The sequence below is a fragment of the Schistocerca serialis genome, chromosome 2 (assembly GCF_023864345.2).
Source record: "Schistocerca serialis cubense isolate TAMUIC-IGC-003099 chromosome 2, iqSchSeri2.2, whole genome shotgun sequence".
NCBI lineage: Eukaryota > Metazoa > Arthropoda > Insecta > Orthoptera > Acrididae > Schistocerca > Schistocerca serialis.
This window is the reverse complement of record NC_064639.1, coordinates 274,324,645-274,344,776: the sequence shown is the minus strand read 5'-3', so window position 1 is coordinate 274,344,776 and position 20,132 is coordinate 274,324,645. Positions and strand designations below refer to the sequence as shown.

General features: G+C 44.1%; 1 protein-coding gene across 1 annotated transcript; it reads left to right on the top strand.

The window, feature by feature from the left end:
• Positions 1–18,120: 18,120 nt before the first annotated feature.
• On the top strand, positions 18,121–18,981 carry LOC126455896 (putative gustatory receptor 2a). The gene has a single exon (XM_050091655.1). It carries the CDS (start codon positions 18,121–18,123, stop codon positions 18,979–18,981), a length of 861 nt encoding a protein of 286 aa, XP_049947612.1.
• Positions 18,982–20,132: the final 1,151 nt, after the last annotated feature.

The window sequence follows — 20,132 nt, the reverse complement described above, 5'->3', positions numbered from 1 at the left end:
ATGTGACTGCCGGTTATTCTAACGGAGTCAAAAACTGGAACAGTGGGTGCTTTACTCTACCCACACGGTGGAAAGAAGGGTACATCATACTGCTCATTTTCTTCAATGTAAATATAATATTACAGTGTCCCTAAATTTTTCCCTTTGTTTTGTAATGGAGAGACTTAATCGTAAACAGCAGTTTTTTCTTGCTCTACAGTGGAGCTACTTAAAGCGAGCTATGAGGGATACTTCCAGTGCCTTGTGTAATTTTTATTATCTTGGTCAGATAATGCTCTAAACACCAAAGTTAATAACATATGTTAATAGTTAAATTTGAAATTACAGCTAAACGAGGTTAGAAACTGTAGGGAAAGATAGAGATCGGAATACACCCAGCAGATAACTGATATTTTTAGGGTGCATATGCTATTCTGAGATTATGATGTGACACGAGAAAGGAGTTCGTGGAGGTGCAAATCAAATAACTCAGAAGACCGATGACTCAAAGAAAGTATGCTTGGTGTCCCAGTGCCTTCCTATTTGCTCATACTGGCGGATCGAAATACAACTGACGGAAAATGCTGACTGTGGTAAAATCGCGAATCACCTGGTCGGAAAGCGAAAGTGGATACTTGCCAAATGGCTGTCCCCTTACACCTTAACAACAGCTTTGAGATATTGGCCAATGCTGAAATTGCATGTGAGCCAGCACAGGACCCCTCTTCCGATGTGATTGCTGGTCATTGGGAAATCAAACGTTAGGTGGGTAAGGAAGCCCCTGAGAGAAGTAGCGGGTAGATCAGGAGAGAACAGCAGTGTCTGTTTGCTTTCTGAAAAGTCACGTTCGAAACTTGAAGAAGCCTTTGCCAATAGCAATTGAGTGCACTGGGTGAACACAGCTTAAAATTGTGGCTCATGTCAGTACGAATGACGCCTGCTGCCTCGGTTCTGAGGTAAACCTCGATTTCCACAGATGATTGGCTGGTTTGGTGAATCCAGCTAGCCTACGGCGGCAATAGAAGCAAACCTAGCATTTAGCTGGATTGTTCCCAGAGTCGTTTACAGTCCTCTGATTTGGAGACGATTGGGAGGCTTAAACCACAGGTTTAGATGATTCTCTGACGATCTTGGATGTGGGTTAATTTTAACAACCTGCACAGGGCCACAGACGTTCGCGATTAGTTTGAAGAACATTTTGTACAATTCGAGTGAATGATCTGGCCATCCAGATGGTCCAAGATGGCTACAATGTTAGCACAATACAAGGGTTGTGAGCATGTTGTTCCTGCACAAGGTGATAAGTTCTGATTTTGGTCATAAAGGAGGACTATCCTCGTTAATTAAAGAATGTATCCTTCATCATCGTAGATTGGAAAAAGAAAACGTTGATATAATTGAGCCGTGGCTGGCTCATGCTATGCGCTGGATTAAACCTTCATTACAAATCTGTGTTTAGTCTTCCGCGGTTATCGCGATTATGCTGTAATCCTCTCCTTCCGCGGGTGGCAGCAGCGGTGTGCATCGATATTCGCACCTTGGACTATCGTTGACCTGACGATTATAGTTTCCGGCTGGGCGATATGCGACCAGTTGGTCGGATGGCGTGGAGCAGCGAGGAATTCTCCGTTGGACGTAGTTTGGCAGGGGCCGCTGGCGGTCTCTACGCGATGTCCGAGTGTGTGAGGCTGTTCCCATTGCTACGAGGTCCGTGGCTCACCGAACCTAGACACGTAAGTTGACTTTTGATTTAATCCACCAGCAAGTCAAGACTGTTCACATTGTGTCGTTTGGAGTTCGTTGTCAGCTGTTGGGATATTCCTGCGAGCAACAACGTGGTTTTCAAGTTGGAAAATTCTAGCCACCCTACGAAGAAGTTTCACTGTATTTGGTTATTTGAAGAAGCGATCCAGCGGAATCTTCTGCCTTTTGGCCGTTAACGTTCCGGTTACCTGCCCTGGCCATTGACGTAAATTTCAAGCAGTGTAGTTTCCTCATTGCTGTCTAGCACGGTGTATAGTTTCACAGCTCCATGTATGATTGGCTGTGGGCGCCAATATCTTCTACGTTGTTCCGTTGAACTCACTGTTGTGCTCTGGTCGGGCGAAGTGGAAGTTATCTTGTTGGTGGGTGCGTTGACTGTCGGTCGGTTGGGTTATCGTCGGATCGTGAATGGTTGGCCCGACTGCCTGTCTCACCTAAGCAAGCGTTAGTGTTTGAATTCCTGGCCGACCCTCGGAACTTCTGAGCGTCCTTGGGTGTACTGCCTTTTTGTTTTTATTTGGTCTTATTGTTTGTAGTTGTAAGGCTTCTAGCCCATTTTTTTAAATTAAGGTTGTTTTTCCCTTATCGCATAAGATTCTTTAGGCCTTCAGCCTAATTTAAAGAACTGTTCCACGTAAGAAGTTTGGCATTTTAAACGTTTTAATGTTGTTAAATTTTAAGTGTTGTGGCTTCAGCCGATTTTGACTTTGAGTTATTTTGCTCCTAAGGCCTTCAGTCTAATTTAAAGAACTGTTGTAGGTAAGACCTTTGGCATTTTAAAGGTTTTAATGTTGTTGTTTTAAGTTTTAGGCCCTCTGCCCAATTGAATTTAACTTGTTTGCTCTTGAAGTGTCTGAATCTTTGGGCCTTCAGCCTAAGTAAAGAACTGTTGTAAGATAAGGCTTGCCTTTTAAAATTCTGATTATGCTTGCGTTTTAAGTTATTGACCATCAGCCGTTTTAAAATTAAGGTGGCTTTCAGCCGGTAATTAAGTTCCAAAGATTAAAGCTGTGTGTTAAAAAAATGTTTTTGGCCTCTTGTAATGTTTGATCAAATAATAAAGTTGTATGGTCGAGCGTAACTGGCAGCCCCTTATTTTGGCCCCTTTCCACAATTTAAAGTACCTGTCATGTCCAGCGGGTATAGCATGTCGTCCCAATAATATTAGTTAACTCCAGAAGTGTCTACAGAAACTTCCCAGGACTAAACAAATTGTTGAGAGCCCCCTGGAGAAATATTGAACCTTGCTGCCTCTGTATCTGTCTATAATTGCGAAAGTGTCACCACTGCAGGATTTTGTACACGAACTGACCTCTCGACTATGTCCCGTAAACGTTCGATGGGATTCATCTTGGGCTATCCGGGTGGTCAGATCATTCGCTCGCAATGTACAAAATGTTCTTCAGATCAATCGCTAACGATTGTGGCTCAGTGACATTACATTGTTGTCTGGGAACATGAAATCCAAGAATGGCTGCAAATGGCCTCTAAGTAACCGACATAACTATTTCCCTCAGTGTATGGTACAGTTGGACCAGTCGTCACCAGCTTCCCCAGTGCCTCGATGACAACTTGGGTCCGTTGTTTCGTGGGGTCTGCGCCACACTCGAACCCTACCATCAGCTCTTACTAACTGAAATCTGGACTCATCTGACCAGTCCACGGTTTTCCAGTCTTCTACCGTGCAACCGATATGGTCACGAGTGCTGCAGACGATGTCGAGCTATCAGCAAAGGGACTCGAATTGGTTGTCTGCTGCCATAGCCGCTTAACGTCGAATTTCGCACACTGTCTTAACGGATACGTTCGTCGTACGTTGCACATTGATTTCTGCTGTTATTTGACGCAGTGTTGCTTGTCTGTTACCATTGACAACTGTACGCAAACGCCGCTCTCTCTGTCATTATCTCAAGGCCGTCGACCACTGCATTGTCCTTGGTGAGAGGTAGTGCCTGAAATTTAGTATTATCGGTAAGCTGTCGATATTTTGGGTCTCGAGATATTGAATTTCTTAATGATTTCCAAAATCGAAGGTCCCATGCATGAAATTCCATCTACCATTCCACGTTCAAAGTCTATTAATTCCTGTCGTGCGGCCGTAATTATCTTTTCATATGAATGACCTAATACAAATGAAAACTCCGCCAATGCAGCGACCTTTTATGCCCTGTGTGCGTGATACTATGGCCATCTGTGTATCTCCACATCGCTGTTCAATGAACCCCTTTGTCGCCTCAGTGTCGTCGTCGTCGGCTGATACTCGTATCCGAGTTTTCATTTCTCTCCTGAGATTTCCTTTGTCACGGTTCAGGCGTGGAAGTGTCGTTGATGGCTTAGCAATCCAATCCTAGCGTGGAACAGGCGGCCACAGACATTACAGCTGATGGAAGGTGGAGGACGTGGCTGAGCCTGGAGGAGTTTACGTCTCTGGCGTTTGTCATTCTCCATTCTTCGACGTTCCAGCTCAAAGTTTTGAAGAGCATTTGAGGTAACTGAGCGCCAGCGACTTCGGTCTTCTGCTATTGTGGACCAGTTACTCGGATCGATGTTCAAGTTTTTCAGATTTTTTTTGTACTGATCCTTATAACGTTTGAGAGGGGCACTCGTGGCCTTTTACCTGTGCTCCCTTCGCTGTACAGCATTTGGCGTGGTAGTCTGTCATTTTTCATCCGCTGGACATGTCCGACCCATCTGAGTTGATGCCCAATGATAAGAGCTTCCATGCTATGCATTTTTGCTTTCTCTAGAACAGCCGTGTTGGATATGAAGTCATCCCATTTCAGGTTCATGATATATCTTAGCTTCTGTTGGTTGAAGCGTTCTAGTTTCTTCAGATCGCAGCGATATAACGTCCAGGTTTCGCAACCATATAGCAGGGTGGAAATGACTTCAGCTTTGTACACCATCAGTTTGGTGTACAGTGTTAGGTCTTTATTCAGGAAGACACGCTTTGTAAGATGACCAAATGCTACATGTGCAGCACGTAATCTATTCTCCACATCTTATCCAGATGAGCAGTTGGATGACAGTATGCTTCCCAGGTAGAGGAAATGGTCCACTTATTCCAAGGGTCTATCATAGATGGATATTCTGAAGTCAGGAACGGAGGAGCCAGGAGTTGGCTGCGCCATCACCTTTGTCTTTGGAATATTGATGGAGAGACCAAATCGTTCGTACGCCCTGCTGAAGGAATCAACTGACAGCTGCAACTCTGCAGGTGAATGAGCTGGAGAGGTATTGTCATCAGCATACTGCAGCTCTGTCACACGAGTGGTACTGATGAACCTTTTTGAATGGAGTCTGGACTGGTTGAATAATCCTCCATCAAACCTGTACTTTAGTTCTATTCCTGCATTGTTTACGGTTGTCTCGTAAGGCATAGCTGCCAGATACAATGCAAATAATGTTGGTGCAAGAAAGCATCCTTGTTTAAGCCCACTTGTTATTGGGAATTCACCAGTCATTTCATTCTGGCAGAGGACCTGTCCAGTCATATCAACGTGGAGAGCTTCAATCAGGTCAACACAATGTTCAGGGCAGCCGAAGCGTTTAAAGACCATCCACATGGCTTCTCTGGGAACTGTATCAAAGGCCTTTTCTAGATCGTAGAAAACAAGTAGTAAAGGCTTTTGCTGTTCTCTGCACTTCTCCTGTAGTTGTCGTGCACAGAAGATCATGTCAATTGTCCCTCTTGAAGGTCGAAACCCGTATTGAGACTCAGGTAGTATAGTCTCTGAAAGTGTCTGGAGGCGATTCAAAAGGATTCTTGCAAAAATTTTTCCAGTGACAGAGAGTAGAGATATTCCCCGGTAGTTACCACAGACGCTTCTGTCGCCCTTTTTGAAGATGGTGACAATTGTGGAGTTCTTCAAGTCAGCTGGTACCTTGCGGGTTTCCCACATTAATACACTCCTGGAAATTGAAATAAGAACACCGGGAATTCATTGTCCCAGGAAGGGGAAACTTTATTGACACATTCCTGGGGTCAGATACATCACATGATCACACTGACAGAACCACAGGCACATAGACACAGGCAACAGAGCATGCACAATGTCGGCACTAGTACAGTGTATATCCACCTTTCGCAGCAATGCAGGCTGCTATTCTCCCATGGAGACGATCGTAGAGATGCTGGATGTAGTCCTGTGGAACGGCTTGCCATGCCATTTCCACCTGGCGCCTCAGTTGGACCAGCGTTCGTGCTGGACATGCAGACCGCGTGAGACGACGCTTCATCCAATCCCAAACATGCTCAATGGGGGACAGATCCGGAGATCTTGCTGGCCAGGGTAGTTGACTTACACCTTCTAGAGCACGTTGGGTGGCACGGGATACATGCGGACGTGCATTGTCCTGTTGGAACAGCAAGTTCCCTTGCCGGTCTAGGAATGGTAGAACGATGGGTTCGATGACGGTTTGGATGTACCGTGCACTATTCAGTGTTCCCTCGACGATCACCAGTGGTGTACGGCCAGTGTAGGAGATCGCTCCCCACACCATGATGCCGGGTGTTGGCCCTGTGTGCCTCGGTCGTATGCAGTCCTGATTGTGGCGCTCACCTGCACGGCGCCAAACACGCATACGACCATCATTGGCACCAAGGCAGAAGCGACTCTCATCGCTGAAGACGACACGTCTCCATTCGTCCCTCCATTCACGCCTGTCGCGACACCACTGGAGGCGGGCTGCACGATGTTGGGGCGTGAGCGGAAGACGGCCTAACGGTGTGCGGGACCGTAGCCCAGCTTCATGGAGACGGTTGCGAATGGTCCTCGCCGATACCCCAGGAGCAATCGTGTCCCTAATTTGCTGGGAAGTGGCGGTGCGGTCCCCTACGGCACTGCGTAGGATCCTACGGTCTTGACACCGGTGTCCATGTGTTCTTTTTTCCATTTCCAGGAGTGTATAATAAGTGAGAAGAGTCTAGTTTTTAGAGGCAAGCCGCCACCCTCAATAAGCTCCATCGGGATGCTGTCAGGTCCAGGAGCCTTCCCAGGTTTCACACTCTTGAGTGCCTTGCAAAATTCTTGAAAAGTTGGAGGATTAGCCAACCAGGGTTTTGGAGGGTGCTGTGGGACATTTTTGAGAAAATCTCCAGCGGCAGTAGAAGGGCTGTTTAAAAGTGAGCTGAAGTTCTCTTTCCAACGATTTAAGATGTCCTGACTTTCAGTAAGAATGGTGGAGTTGTCAGCAGCTTTCAGTGCTCCTGATGAGGAGCGGATAGGTCCATACAGCTCTTTAATACCAGCGTAAAAGCCACGCAGGTTCCTTGCATCAGAAAGATTTTGGAGTTCTGTGGCTTTCTGTTGCCACCATTTGTTCTTGATTACTCGTATTTCACTTTGACATTTCTGCTTGAGTTCTTGAAAGTGTGCTTTCTTTTCTGCGCAGGATGGATCTTGAGCAAGGGATAGGTAAGCATCCCGCTTTGCATTGATGATGCCTTGGATTTCTCCATGGTGTAACTCGCTTATAAATCATAGTAATGCCCATCTAGCACAAAGGACAAAAAGTGAGCTGAAACCAGATGTTAATATCATCAGAATGTAAATCGCAGTGTTAGGGTCAACACCGGTGAGGCTGTAAATAATACAATAATATCTAGTGAGATTATTACAGACTCTGTTCGCAAATGATTTGTGTGAAGATAAGTGTTAAAGATGAATCGAAGATGGTCATTAGATACTGTTTATAGATCCCTGCCTCAGGAGCAGTCGTAGTGTTGTAACGGCGACCGGAACGGTCGCGGGGTAGTCGTGGTGGAAACGCCGCGGGACCCAGGGAGCAGACCGCGAACAACACAATGGGAGAGGACGGACACGACCAACGGAGGACCTTATGACACAACAAGAACAGACAACAGAGTAACGAACCAAACAAGACAACCACGTCCACTGGAATAGAAACACGAAAGTCAATATGCTGTCTGAAGCGATATGCCCTGGGACGCACGCGATGTTAGACTGCTGGCTGAGCTTTTTTTTTTTTTTTTGTTTTCCTTTATTGAATTGCGATTCCCCCCGAAGGGGGAGGGCTGGCAGCAGCTTAGTATGCCGCTCTTCAGCCTACAGGCTTTGTCTGAATAAAATGAAGAAAATTAATAATACAAACAGGCGATAAAATCGGAGACTTAAATAGTAACAGAGATAAAAAATTGTGGAACTTAAAACATAGAACAAAGGGGTGATGATGCTAATAAAATACATACGAAGCAGACAGGTAAAATAATAGACAGACAACTAAAAAAACATGGCGACAGTCTGGTTTCTGTTCGCAAAAGACATAGAAGTCACACCCAGCGACAGCATGGTTTCTAGAATGAGATTTTCACTCTGCAGCGGAGTGTGCGCTGATATGAAACTTCCTGGCAGATTAAAACTGTGCGCCCGACCGAGACTCGAACTCGAGACCTTTGCCTTCCGCGGGCAAGTGCTCTACCATCTGAGCTACCGAAGCACGACTCACGCCCAGTCCTCACAGCTTGGAAGGTAGGAGACGAGATACTGGCAGAAGTAAAGCCGTGAGGACTAGGCGTGAGTCGTGCTTCGGTAGCTCAGATGATAGAGCACTTGCCCACGAAAGGCAAAGGTCCCGAGTTCGAGTCTCGGTCGGGCACACAGTTTTAATCTGCCAGGAAGTTTCAGCATGGTTTCTGTTCGCAACACTAGAAAGACGAACAACACTGAATATTCACTGGAGCACTGCACTAAAAAGTTGGCAAATGTGACATACCACAGCCGAGAGCAGGTGGGGGGCAACTGCACAGATGATGGAAAAGTAAAAAAAGGAGGGTTGGGGGGGGGGGCGGGAAGGAGAGGAAAAGCGAAGGGAGGAGGGTGGAAAGGAGCCGCTGGAGGAAGGGGATCCATAAGAGGGGTTGAGGGTGCTGGGCAGATGCGACAGGGAGTGTGGGGGATGGGAGGCGTATACGGAAGGTGAGGCGGAGTGCATGACGCTCAAGGATCTGGAGCCATGTTTAAAAACTTGATCTGCAGGGACTTATAGAATTTGGGGGGGGGGCAGATATCCAGATGGGACTGGCATAACAGAGGATGGGACGGATTAAGGATTTGTAGGTGTGGAGGATGGTAGAGGGGTGCAACCCCCATGTCCGGCCAGAGAGGAGTTTGAGGAGTCGGAGGCAGTTGTGGCCTTTGGATTGGATGAAGCGGAGATGAGGGATCCAGGTGAGGTGACGGACAAGGGTGAGGCCAAGGTAGGTGAGAGTGGGGGAGAGGCGGACAGGACGGGCACAGACGGTAAGGGAGAAATCCAGGAGCCGGAAGGAGCGAGTGGTACGACCTATGATGATTGCCTGGGTCTTGGAAGGATTGATTGTCAGCAGCCACTGGTTACCCCACCCGACAAAAAGGTCAAGGTGATTCTGGAGAAGGCGTTGGGACCGTTGGAGGGTAGGAGCGAGGGCGAGGAATGCGGTGTCATTGGCATATTGCAAGAGGTGTACTGGAGGGGGAGTCAGTGCATATATGCTGTGTACAGGAGGTAGAGGAGAGGGGAGAGGACATAGCCCTGGGGCACACTTGCAGAGGGATAGAAGGTGTGGAAATTGGAATTATGGACGGTAACATAGGAGGGGCGGTGGGAGAGGAAAGAGGCCGTAAGACGGATGTGGTTGACAGGAAGGGCGTAGGTTTGGAGTTTAAACAGGAGACCGGGAAGCCAGACACGGTCGTAGGCATTTTCGAGGTCGAGGGAGACAAAAATGGCGGAGCGACGGGAGTTAAGCTGGAGTGAGAGGAGATGAGTGAGGCGGAGGAGTCGGTCATCAGCAGAGAAGGAAGGTCGAAAGCCACATGCTGGCTGAGCGCGAGGCAGGCGCTTAAGTATGCTATCGGGGGCGCCGATATTGGCCGCTGGGACCACGTGTTCCACTGTGGCGCCCTCACACTAAAAGTGGGCCACAGCTTACGGCGCGATGGTGCAGAGACTATGGGTCTTCGCCGTCCATGACGTCTGGCGCGGATTCAAATTCCACGGCGCGCGTTACCAGACGTAGCAGAACATTCGAGGGACAACTTAAGGAATATTTTGCGGGTGTATCCCGGTCACGTCACATTATTAAGAGGAGATCTTAACTTACTAGCTGTATAGTGGGAGACTCTAGTGATTGAGACAGATAATAGGGACTGGGAATCACGTGAAATTGTTCTAAGTACCTTATCCGAAAATCACTTTCAACAGCTAGTCAAAGAAATGGCACCTGAAGGTAACATATTTGATCTACTAGTCACCAACAGGCCTGTACTTAACATTTCAGTGTAGAACAGGGAATCAGTTATCATCAAGCATTACAGCATCACTGAATATGCAGGTAACCAACGATGTACAGAAATATAGAACGAAATTTTTACACAGCAAGAGCGAAAAAAGAAATCTACATTCAGGTTACCTGAGCAGTTAACATGAAAAATTCCTCTCTGTTACCGAAAATGTTTAACATATATCGACAAAGTTCATCAGTATTGTACAGTAATCTTAGAAAGGTACACGTCTAGCAAAGTTGCGAGGTATGGGAAAAAAACGCCTCGTTTCGACAGCCGTATTAGAAAGCTGCTACGACAAGAAAGAGAGCTCCACTGCAAATTTAAATATAGTCAAAGCTTCACAGACAAACAAAATGCTGACCGCAACCAAAATTATAGTAAGGAGAGTCATAAGTGAAGCGTTCCACGAATTCTAGAGTAAAACTCTGTCCACCGACTTGACAGAAAATCCTGAGAAGTTTTAGTCTGACATTAAATTAGAACACGGACGGAAGTCATCTGCCCAGACACTCTGTGGCAATAATTGCATCGAAACGGAGGATGACAAAGAGAAGGCCGAAATATGAACGGCTTGTGCAAAAAAATTTTACTGAGGAAGATCTTTCTATGGTTCTTCCTTTGAATAGTTGCGCGAAGACAAAAAATGACAGATATCGAAGTAAGTGGTCATGGGATAGAAAAGAAGCCGATATCACTTCACACACAAAAGGCAACTTGGAGGGATACCAGTGCGTTTCTACGCAGAGTAATCGAAAGAATTTGCTCCTCTTCTATCTGCAGCGTACCGTAGCTCTTTGGAGTGAAGCATTCCTACTGACTGCACAATATTCTAAACTTCCAGAAGGTGTTCAACATACGTTCGTTTTTCTGCGTAGTAAACAGAATAAGTGGGTACAGATTATGAAACCAGCTGTATGATTTGATTGAAGATTTTCTAGCAAACAGAACAAGTATGTCACTGGACGTACAGACATCTTCAGATCTAAAAGTAACTTCGGGTTTACCACAAGGAAGTGTTATAGACCCATTATTTTATGTAATACATATAACCTAAAGGATAACGTCGGGAGTTGCACAAGGGTTTTCGAGGAGGATGGTGTTGTATACAGAGAATTCACAGTGACTACACGATTGCAGAATAACCACTAGAAGACGTCACAGCGATAAAATACTAGGAATATCCGTACGGAGCGACCACATAAAGCAAATCGCTGCAAGACAGGTACTAGACTGAGATTCATTGGAAGAATCGTCAGTGTATGTAGTCCACCCACAAAGAAGGTAGTTCAAAAATCAAATGAAACTATGTGGCTCCAGGGCCATTTTCAAGACTGAAACATACATGATGTATATATGTAGACGCAAGTGATGTATATATGTAGAAGCAAAGAATGAACAGTAGTACTAAGGGTGAGATTCAAACGCGGATCATCTGCTTACTAGACATATGTGCTAACAACTACGTCACGCCTGCATAGTGGCTTTGCGCAACTGCACGGACAATCGCAACAAGCCTCCCTCCTCAATCCACATCTCCATTCAGGCCTCACCCCACGGAATTCCCCTCTAAACTCCAACACCATTCCAGTGGCTCTCAAGCTGTACTGGAATAGCACCTCAGTATCGAACGAAACGAGGGATACTGCCTGAAACCCAGGCAGTGGGTCTTTACTAATTCTCGTCTATTGTTCCTTAATGGTTGCACATTTTTAGTTAGATTACATTTTTCGATCATTCTGAATCATCTTCAGATCTAAGTAGTTGCGTCAGTAGAATCACATGTCAAAGAACTCTGATATGTGATTCTGAATACACAAGAGGGGTTGCTGACGATCTACTTATATCTGAAGATGATTCATAATGGTCGAAAGATGTAAGCCAACTAAAAATGTGCAACTGATTTGGAAAAATAATTAAAAATTAACTTACTTATCTAAACAACTGCTGAATCCCCCAAGAGGATAGTGTGATAAGTACTTCACTTAAATGGAGCTACAGGGTTCCAGAGACCTTTTTAAGCCTCAAACATCTATGATGTATATACACAGACTGAAGCGACGAAGAAAATTTGTATCAAAGCCTGCAATTCTAACAGGTCTCCTTCTAACTATGCTGACGCACTAACCACTACGCCACCCAGGCACGGTGGCTTTGCACGGCTGCAAAGGCTACCCTTACACGCCTCCCTCCTCAATCTGAATTCCAAATCACGCCTGGGTTTCACCTAGGATTCCCCATTTTGTTCGAGGCTAAGGTGATATCACAGTACAGTTGGAGAGCCTGTACAATGCTGTTAGAGTGTGTGTGTGGTGGGGGGGGGGGGGGGGGGGCGGAATACCTATGGGCTGAGGCGTGAATAGCAATTTTAAATCAGGACGTAGAAATGGTAGGATAGTTTTCCCTGCTGGGCTCTATATTGACCTCGTACTCTGTTAGGCTCTATGTTGACCTCAGCACGAGAACGCTGCAGTGCAGAGAGTGGAGGCCTGGTCTTCTGGAGTGCCTGCCACTGGTTGTAGCGGACTGCAGCAAGCCCTCGCTTAAGTCTGAGGTATCGATATGCATTGCAGACTTTGGTGTGGCACCGCGATCTCTGGACAAAGTACGCTCCGCCACATACCATAAGGTAGCTTGCGGAGTGTAGATGTAGGTTAGAGTGGCTGATTCTATCTTTTTTACCACTAGTCATCCAGCCACATATATCAGAAACGCATTTACTGGTAATTTAGTGCGTTTGTCAGTTGAGAAATATTTTATCTCACGATTTTACTGTCATTGCTGAAAGCAAATTTTTTCAAGTTTTAGACATGCCCAAATAATTGTCTAAATGTATACAGTTGTATTTTATTTGTATACGTTAACAATAGAACAACTCCAGTTCTGAGGTTACAGTTTAAAGATTACATTGAAATATTAAATTTGTTCAGGAACATGAGGGTTCATATCCTAGAACAATACAACACCGGTGAATTCTTCGCTAATCTATTGCATGTCGTTGAGGTTACCAACTAAGCGAGGTGGTCCAGTGATTAAGACGTTCGACTTGCACCCGGGAGGAGGGAGTTCAAATCCACGTTCGCCCATCCACAAGTTGGCTCTCCGTGCCTTCCCTATGAACCGTAAGACAAATGCCGCTATATTCCTTTTGAGAAGGCACGACATATTTCCTTCCTCAAACCGAGGTTGTGCTTCGTCCCTAATGACTCTGTCGTCGACTGTCTGCTACTTGTATCTTCCCTAGCATTTTCAAATTTCATTGTATCCGTCGATGAAATGGCCATGGAGATCTTCCTCTATTGCTGACTGTTGTGCAACAGAGCCATCCTTGCTCCCAAAAATGACGCTTTTACTTTTTTCCCCATGTTGACGGACTTTCTGTTCACTCTTCGTATCCTCAAAGAGAAGCAAGAAGCTCTTACAAAAAAATAACTAAAAAGGATAATTTAATGAAGTCACCATTCCAAGTGGCTCTACTGTAGGGAAATGGCAGGGTCCCCGTTAGACTAACAGATTTACCATTCACATTTATCCATTTTCGGTTTCTAGTAAAAGTTACCTTTGCTTTGACTTTAAACAAGTCACGGGGATAACATATTCAAGTGGTAAAAAAATTTAAAGGAAGATTAACGTTTTATAACAAGTTTTTTTGCGTAGACATTCTCCGCAGCAAGCACAGAAATACTTGTTTTTGTAAATATTTGTTTTTCCCAAGTGTGTTTCGCTTTTTATTGCTCTAAGGCTTCTTCAGTTTGATCTGTAACGATACAATTTTGTTATTTTCACGACGCGTTTTTTATGCAAATAAGTAATTACTTACAGTTTTCTGTGATCCACGTTTCCTCTCTTCTATTCTGGAGGTGGCACTACTACTTATTTTCGAAACAGAAGCACAATTTATTATTCCGAACTTTTTCACATTGTGCATCATGTTTCCCTTTCTTTTTTGTGTTGTGTAATATTATTATTTTGCTATTAGATGCAGCTATTTGTTCGAACACTGTGTTTTCTCCTCTTTGGTTTGTTTACCTACAAGTTGTCAACCTAACGAAGTATATCTTTAAAACCAACTACTACTCATGATGTTTATATTTGTGTGTGTGTGTGCGTGTGTTTGTGTGAATATGAGGGAGAGATAGAGTGACCTGAAGAGTGTATGTAGGGTTTCTTTGTTTGTGTTGGGGGAGGGGGAGTCTCATTTGTATTGGTGGGCATGTCATTTTTTATAGTATATGGGTGGGAGGAGGGGCAGGATTGGTGGTTTGAGATGTATGGAGTTGAATATGAATGTAAAAGCTGTTGAAGAATGGTTGAAAGCTGTGGTGACAGCTGATTTGACTTTTGGTTTCAATGTTCTATGGAAGGGTACATGGATAAGCGAGTGAAAAGTTGTTAGGTGGTATTATTAATAACTATTATTTGCAAGCGTTATTCCATTATTTATCTGTTAGTGTAAACAATGAATTGTTTGGCATGTGTACTTGCTCATTTAACAGGGTTTTCCTTTCTACTTTGGTTTTATGTATGAGGTAATTTTCTTGCAGAGTTAGGAGTGTTTTTTGTTGTTGATTCTAATAATTTTCATGTCTTCTTCTCTAGTAGTTGGTTTGTGGTTACGTTTTCTTAGGTGTTCTTGAAATGTGAAGTGGTTTGTACCATACTTTCAGGCTCTCTTGTGTTCTTTGCATCTGACATCAAATGTTCTACCTGTTTGTCCTTTGTATATGCCTTCACAAGTGTTACACTGTAGTTGATATATACCTCCTTACGTTTTTGTTCAGTTTTGGGGTGTATTTTTGCACAGAATTGTCGGCTGTGTACGTTATGCTTATTCCCTGTCTTGAAAATGTTGGTGCTTTTATGTGTGTGTTTTTGTTTGAATGTCATTGTGTACCATCTTGTGTTTTCTTTCATCTTTTTCTGATTATTTTGTCTATTTGTGATGGGATTACGTGTTTGTGTTTGGTTCTGTTCTGTTGCTGTTTGTGGTTTGGCGCTTTATGGTTTTATTTTACTTTTAATTTTGTTGTTCAGCTTAGTGACTAGTAACCATTATTTTGTGCCATCTGCATTATTATGTCCAGTTCTATCTGGTAGCTCTCTTTGGTGAGTGGCACTGTGTTGAGTCTATTGAGCACGTGTCGAACTGCTTCTTACTTTTGTGAGTGTGGGTAGTTTGAGACCTGGGGATTGATAATGTTGTAAGTAGGCTGATTAGGTTTTCTTATTGGTAACGCCACGTAGCGCTCTGTATGAAAAACACTGGCTGTGCTGTGTGCAGCCTGTGGCTAGTTTGCATTGTTGTCTGCCATTGTAGTGTTGGGCAGCTGGATGTGAACAGCGCGTAGCGTTGCGCAGTTGGAGGTGAGCCGCCAGCATTGGTGGATGTGGGGAGAGAGATGGCGGAATTTTGAGAGCGGACGATCTGGACGTGTGTCCATCAGAAAGAGTAAATTTGTAATATTGGATATCATGGACTGATATATATATATATATATATATATATATATATATATATATATTTATTATGACTTTTGAACACTATTAAGGTAAATACATTGTTTGTTCTTTATCAAAATCTTTCATTTGCTAACTACACCTATCAGTAGTTAGTGCCTTCAGTAGTTTGAATCTTTTATTTAGCTGGCCGTAGTGGCGCTCGCTGTATTGCAGTAGTTCGAGTAACGAAGATTTTTGTGAGGTAAGTGATTTGTGAAACGTATAGGTTATTGTTAGTCAGGGCCATTCTTTTGTAGGGATTATTGAAAGCCAGATTGCGTTGCGCTAAAAATATTGTGTGTCAGTTTAGTGTTGATCAGAATAGGTAAAGAGCGAAATGTCTGAGTACGTTCAGTTCTGCTCAGTTGTTTGAAAATGAAATAATGTAAGAGTTTTATCAACACAGTAATTCATTAATTTTTCTATGGGGACGTTTCAATGTCCATTGCTGTGGGTTTACAGTAAATTTGTTTTTTGATTGCTATACACAGGAAGTTAATTTGGTTATTCTGTTTTTTTTTTTTCAATTGTAAATTTTATATTTTCATGTGTCTTGTTGATGTTAGTATGTAGTTTTTCAATTGTTGTTAGTGGTTTATCTAACAGCTATTACATTCATATTCAACATTATACAACTCAATGCACCCCACACACATTACAAAGAAAAACCACAACGCAAAGAAATAAAAAATAAACCATATATATACTCTTCAGCTCACACTCTCTCTTTCATGCAAACAAACACACACACACACACACACACACACACACACACACACACACACACGCACACAAAGATATAAACATCATGAACGGAAGTTGGTTTTGAACATATACTTCGCTAGGTTGGCAACGTGTAGGTAAACAAACCATAGAGGAGGAAACACATAATGATGATGACGATGATGATGAGGTCCCATACTACGAGGAGCGTATGGAACGACGCCGGAGATCCGCACCGTCGACTAGGCAAGGTCGTAGCGGAGGAGGTTTGCCATTGCCTTCCTACGACCGTAATGGGAAGGGATGATGATGAAGACAACACAACGACACCCAGTCATCTCGAGGCGGGGAAAATCCCTGACCGAACCGGGAATCGAGCCCGGGACCTCGTGCTCGGGAAGCGAGAGCGCTACCGCAAGACCACGAGCTGATAATAGAGTTACAATATTTACTTTGCTAAAAGCACATGTTCAAACAAATAACTCTATCTAGTGGTAAAAGAATAACAGTACACCACTCAAAAGAGAAGGAAACACATGGTTCACAGGGTGAAAAAGTTCGGGGTACATAATTGTGCTTATGTTTAGGAAATAAAGTAGTAGTGCGACCTCCAGACCAGATGAGAGGAAACGCAGGTCACAGAAAACTATAAGTAATTACTTATTTACATAAAAAAGCGCTACGTGAACTTTTAGATAAACTAAAAATAACAAAACCGTATCGTTAATGATTGCACCGAAGATGCCTTAGAGCAAGAAAAAGGCGAAACGCATCTTGGAAAAATAAATTAAGTTGCAACAAGAAAAAGCGGTTTTACGAGTATTTACAAAACAAGTATTAAAATTTTATGTTTTCTCGACGGAAAGGTCATTTGGAACGAAGTTCAAGCTTGTATTGGGGATATATACGGAAGGAAATTCAAAGAAACCGTATCGCCATTCGACTTAAGCTATTGACGTAAAACACTGAAATCCCATAAACCAAGATGACTGTCCTCCCAAATGCTAGTCCACTGTCTTACCATTGCCCCACATCATTCGGTAAAGTCATCAGAAACGGTATAGGGAGACACACTTCACTAAATGTTATAGAGACAGATGGTAGTAATTAGGATTGAAGATGTAAAATCTGTTGTAGAAGACACTGTATGTGACGTGTACGTACATAAATATGAGAAAAGCAGCATATTACTAATAGAAGGAGGAAAAGTGGAAGTTGTTGGCTTATGAAATGTAATAAGGGGTTATGTGGACAAATGCACGCCGGAAACGTAATATCAAGATTAAAGGCTGCCATCAGGAAGAACAGATAATAGGAGTGCGCTGTCTGACATTAACAATATTGATAATGCGAACAGAGTAACGAATTGATCCAGAACGGGATCAATTAAGCTAATACTTCACTGTACAGAGTTTTAGTTATTAAATGCTGGTATAAGAGGACAGAGAGGTGAAAGTAAGTCTCCAGAGTTTCATTCAGCATCTTGTACTACATGATCTGCAATTAATGTGTCTACAGGAGGGATTTTAAATGCGACAAAGTGAATAATAAAATGTCAAGCAATACTTTTTATGCTGCTACTGAATCTCTGCATACGCTGTGGAAAATAGTGGGTTTAATGCCATCCAAACGACTGCTTCGGTGTCAACCAGAATCAGCAGTAGTATGTAAAGTGATAAAATCGAATTCCACTGCCTGGTTCCTTTTGACATTTACCACTCTAGTGGTGGACATCTACACAACAGTCGCCCTTTATCAGAAATTATCAACAGTTACTATTTTTGTTGATGTTCCAGTGAGACTGATCGTCTATTCCAAAGTATTATGGGCCCTTGGACGTAATACTGTAAGCGTGTTCACAGACTTGAGAATGTATCTTGAAGCACTTGAATACTCTGATGAATGTGTGCTTCACAAGGAGCGGCAGAGAGAGAAAATGCCAGGAATACTGTTGACTTGCGTTTCTGTATTTGTGGTAGTAGCAGAAAGTGCTTTGTCTCTTAATTACGCTCGGCGTGAAGTTGACGGCAGTCGTATCCTTTTCTGGATCCTGTACACGGTATACAGACTTGTGGACAATCTTTTAGTGCTGCAGTTGACCCTGCTCGTTCTCGAACTGCGCGTGAGGTTTCACGATATCAACGATGTTATCGTCACGACAACTGCTCTTCATAGCGACAAGCGCTTGTCGCGCATCCTACTGGACTGCAGCCGAACAACAGAGGAGTTCCGCCAACCGGCAGTGAACCAGCTTCACCACGCACACGCCGTTCTGTATCGAGCAGCAGAGCTCCTACAGCGGCACTTCGGCTTCACTGTGGCTCTGCAAATAACAGCAGCGTACTCTAGTCTCTTGTACGGCTCCTACGAGATCCTGATGCTTTGGGTTGGTTCAGACAAGAGCCACGGCATCGTGCTGAGCAGCTCCATCCTGTACTCCGTGGTGTGGGTGGCTTCGCACCTGCTGGGCGCCGTCGCCGTGGTGCTCTCCTGTTCGGCGACAGCAGATGAAGCGGAGCGCACTCGAGTTCTGGTGGTTAGGGCTGACACGCTGAGACAACGTCAGGCAGTCTGGACGAATATGGGGGCTCTGCTGCGGCAAGTGATGGCTACTCAGCCTCTAAGTTTCAAGGCTGCCGGCTTCTTGACGATCGACCGCAGACTACTGATGTCCAGTCTCTGCGCTACCATTACGTACTTGGTAATACTGAGTCAGATCTCTCTTGATTAACTGGAAGGTGCCAAAATAAATAGCACGACACTGAACACGTGATATATGTTATTCCATACCTCACGCCGTTCAGGTTCGTCTTGACGGTAAATAACCGAGAACTGTAGTTACGACGCAGCTAGTAGAGTAATTAGGATATGACAGCCGTGTGAGTGCCAAGGGTGTCGTTTCCATGGACACAGACTGCGAAACGAGAAAAGAAGAGAACGTAAAGAAGGAGGGAGATTTAGGAGAGAGCAGAAGAAGTGGCAGAAGAAGAAAAATAAGAAGATGAGCAAGTGAAACATTGGAGGGCTGTAAATTGGAAAGGGGGCAGACTTGCTCGAAAAGAAATCAGAAGGAAATTAGGAGTGGACTGTACTGAGCAACAATTCTAAAACACCTGCATCTCCTTGGCACCGCAACACCATTGCCTTCATTTCGTCTACTTGATGGAGGCTCTCTCATTATGGCAAGTAAGCCAATACAACGAAAATTTGAAGAGTATATTTTGGGCTTTCTCGACGGATACGTTCTGTAAGACGTAAGTCGTCTTCCTACAGTACCCCCTTCACTGATGCTACGATCGATTAACCTGATATCATATTATACAGAGGGGTCTAAAAAATGTATCCGCTGTTTAAAAGTCCATAACTGGCAAACTAATTGACGGAGTTGTCTCATCTTTGGTAGTGTAATAGTTTGTAGTTCCAGCAATCGCCACACAAGCGTTGTATTGCGTTGTTTTGTTTTGTCAGCTGACAGTCACCAGATAGGCAATGTTTTGTTCTTAGTTGCACCTAGTTACTCGAGTAAACATGGCTGGCGCAAGGCTTACATTCGATGAAAGTATGTCAGTTTTGAAGTCGTATTTTAAGTACGAAAACATTAATGAGGTTCCACGGCAATGGCGAAATGAGTATCAGACAGAGCCACCGACACGTTTATCAATTCGTTGCAATCGAGAAAAATTGGAAGCCGAAGGCTGTGTTAAAGATGTACACAAACACCGATCTGGACGACCAGTAACAGTAACAAGTCCAGCTAACTCCCGTCGTGTGTTACAGCAATTCACTCGCTCACCACAGAAGTCTGTGAGACAGTGTGCTAGTGAAACCGGAGTGAGTTGCTCAAGTGTTCGGCGAATTTTGAAGACAGCAAAGTGGAAGTGC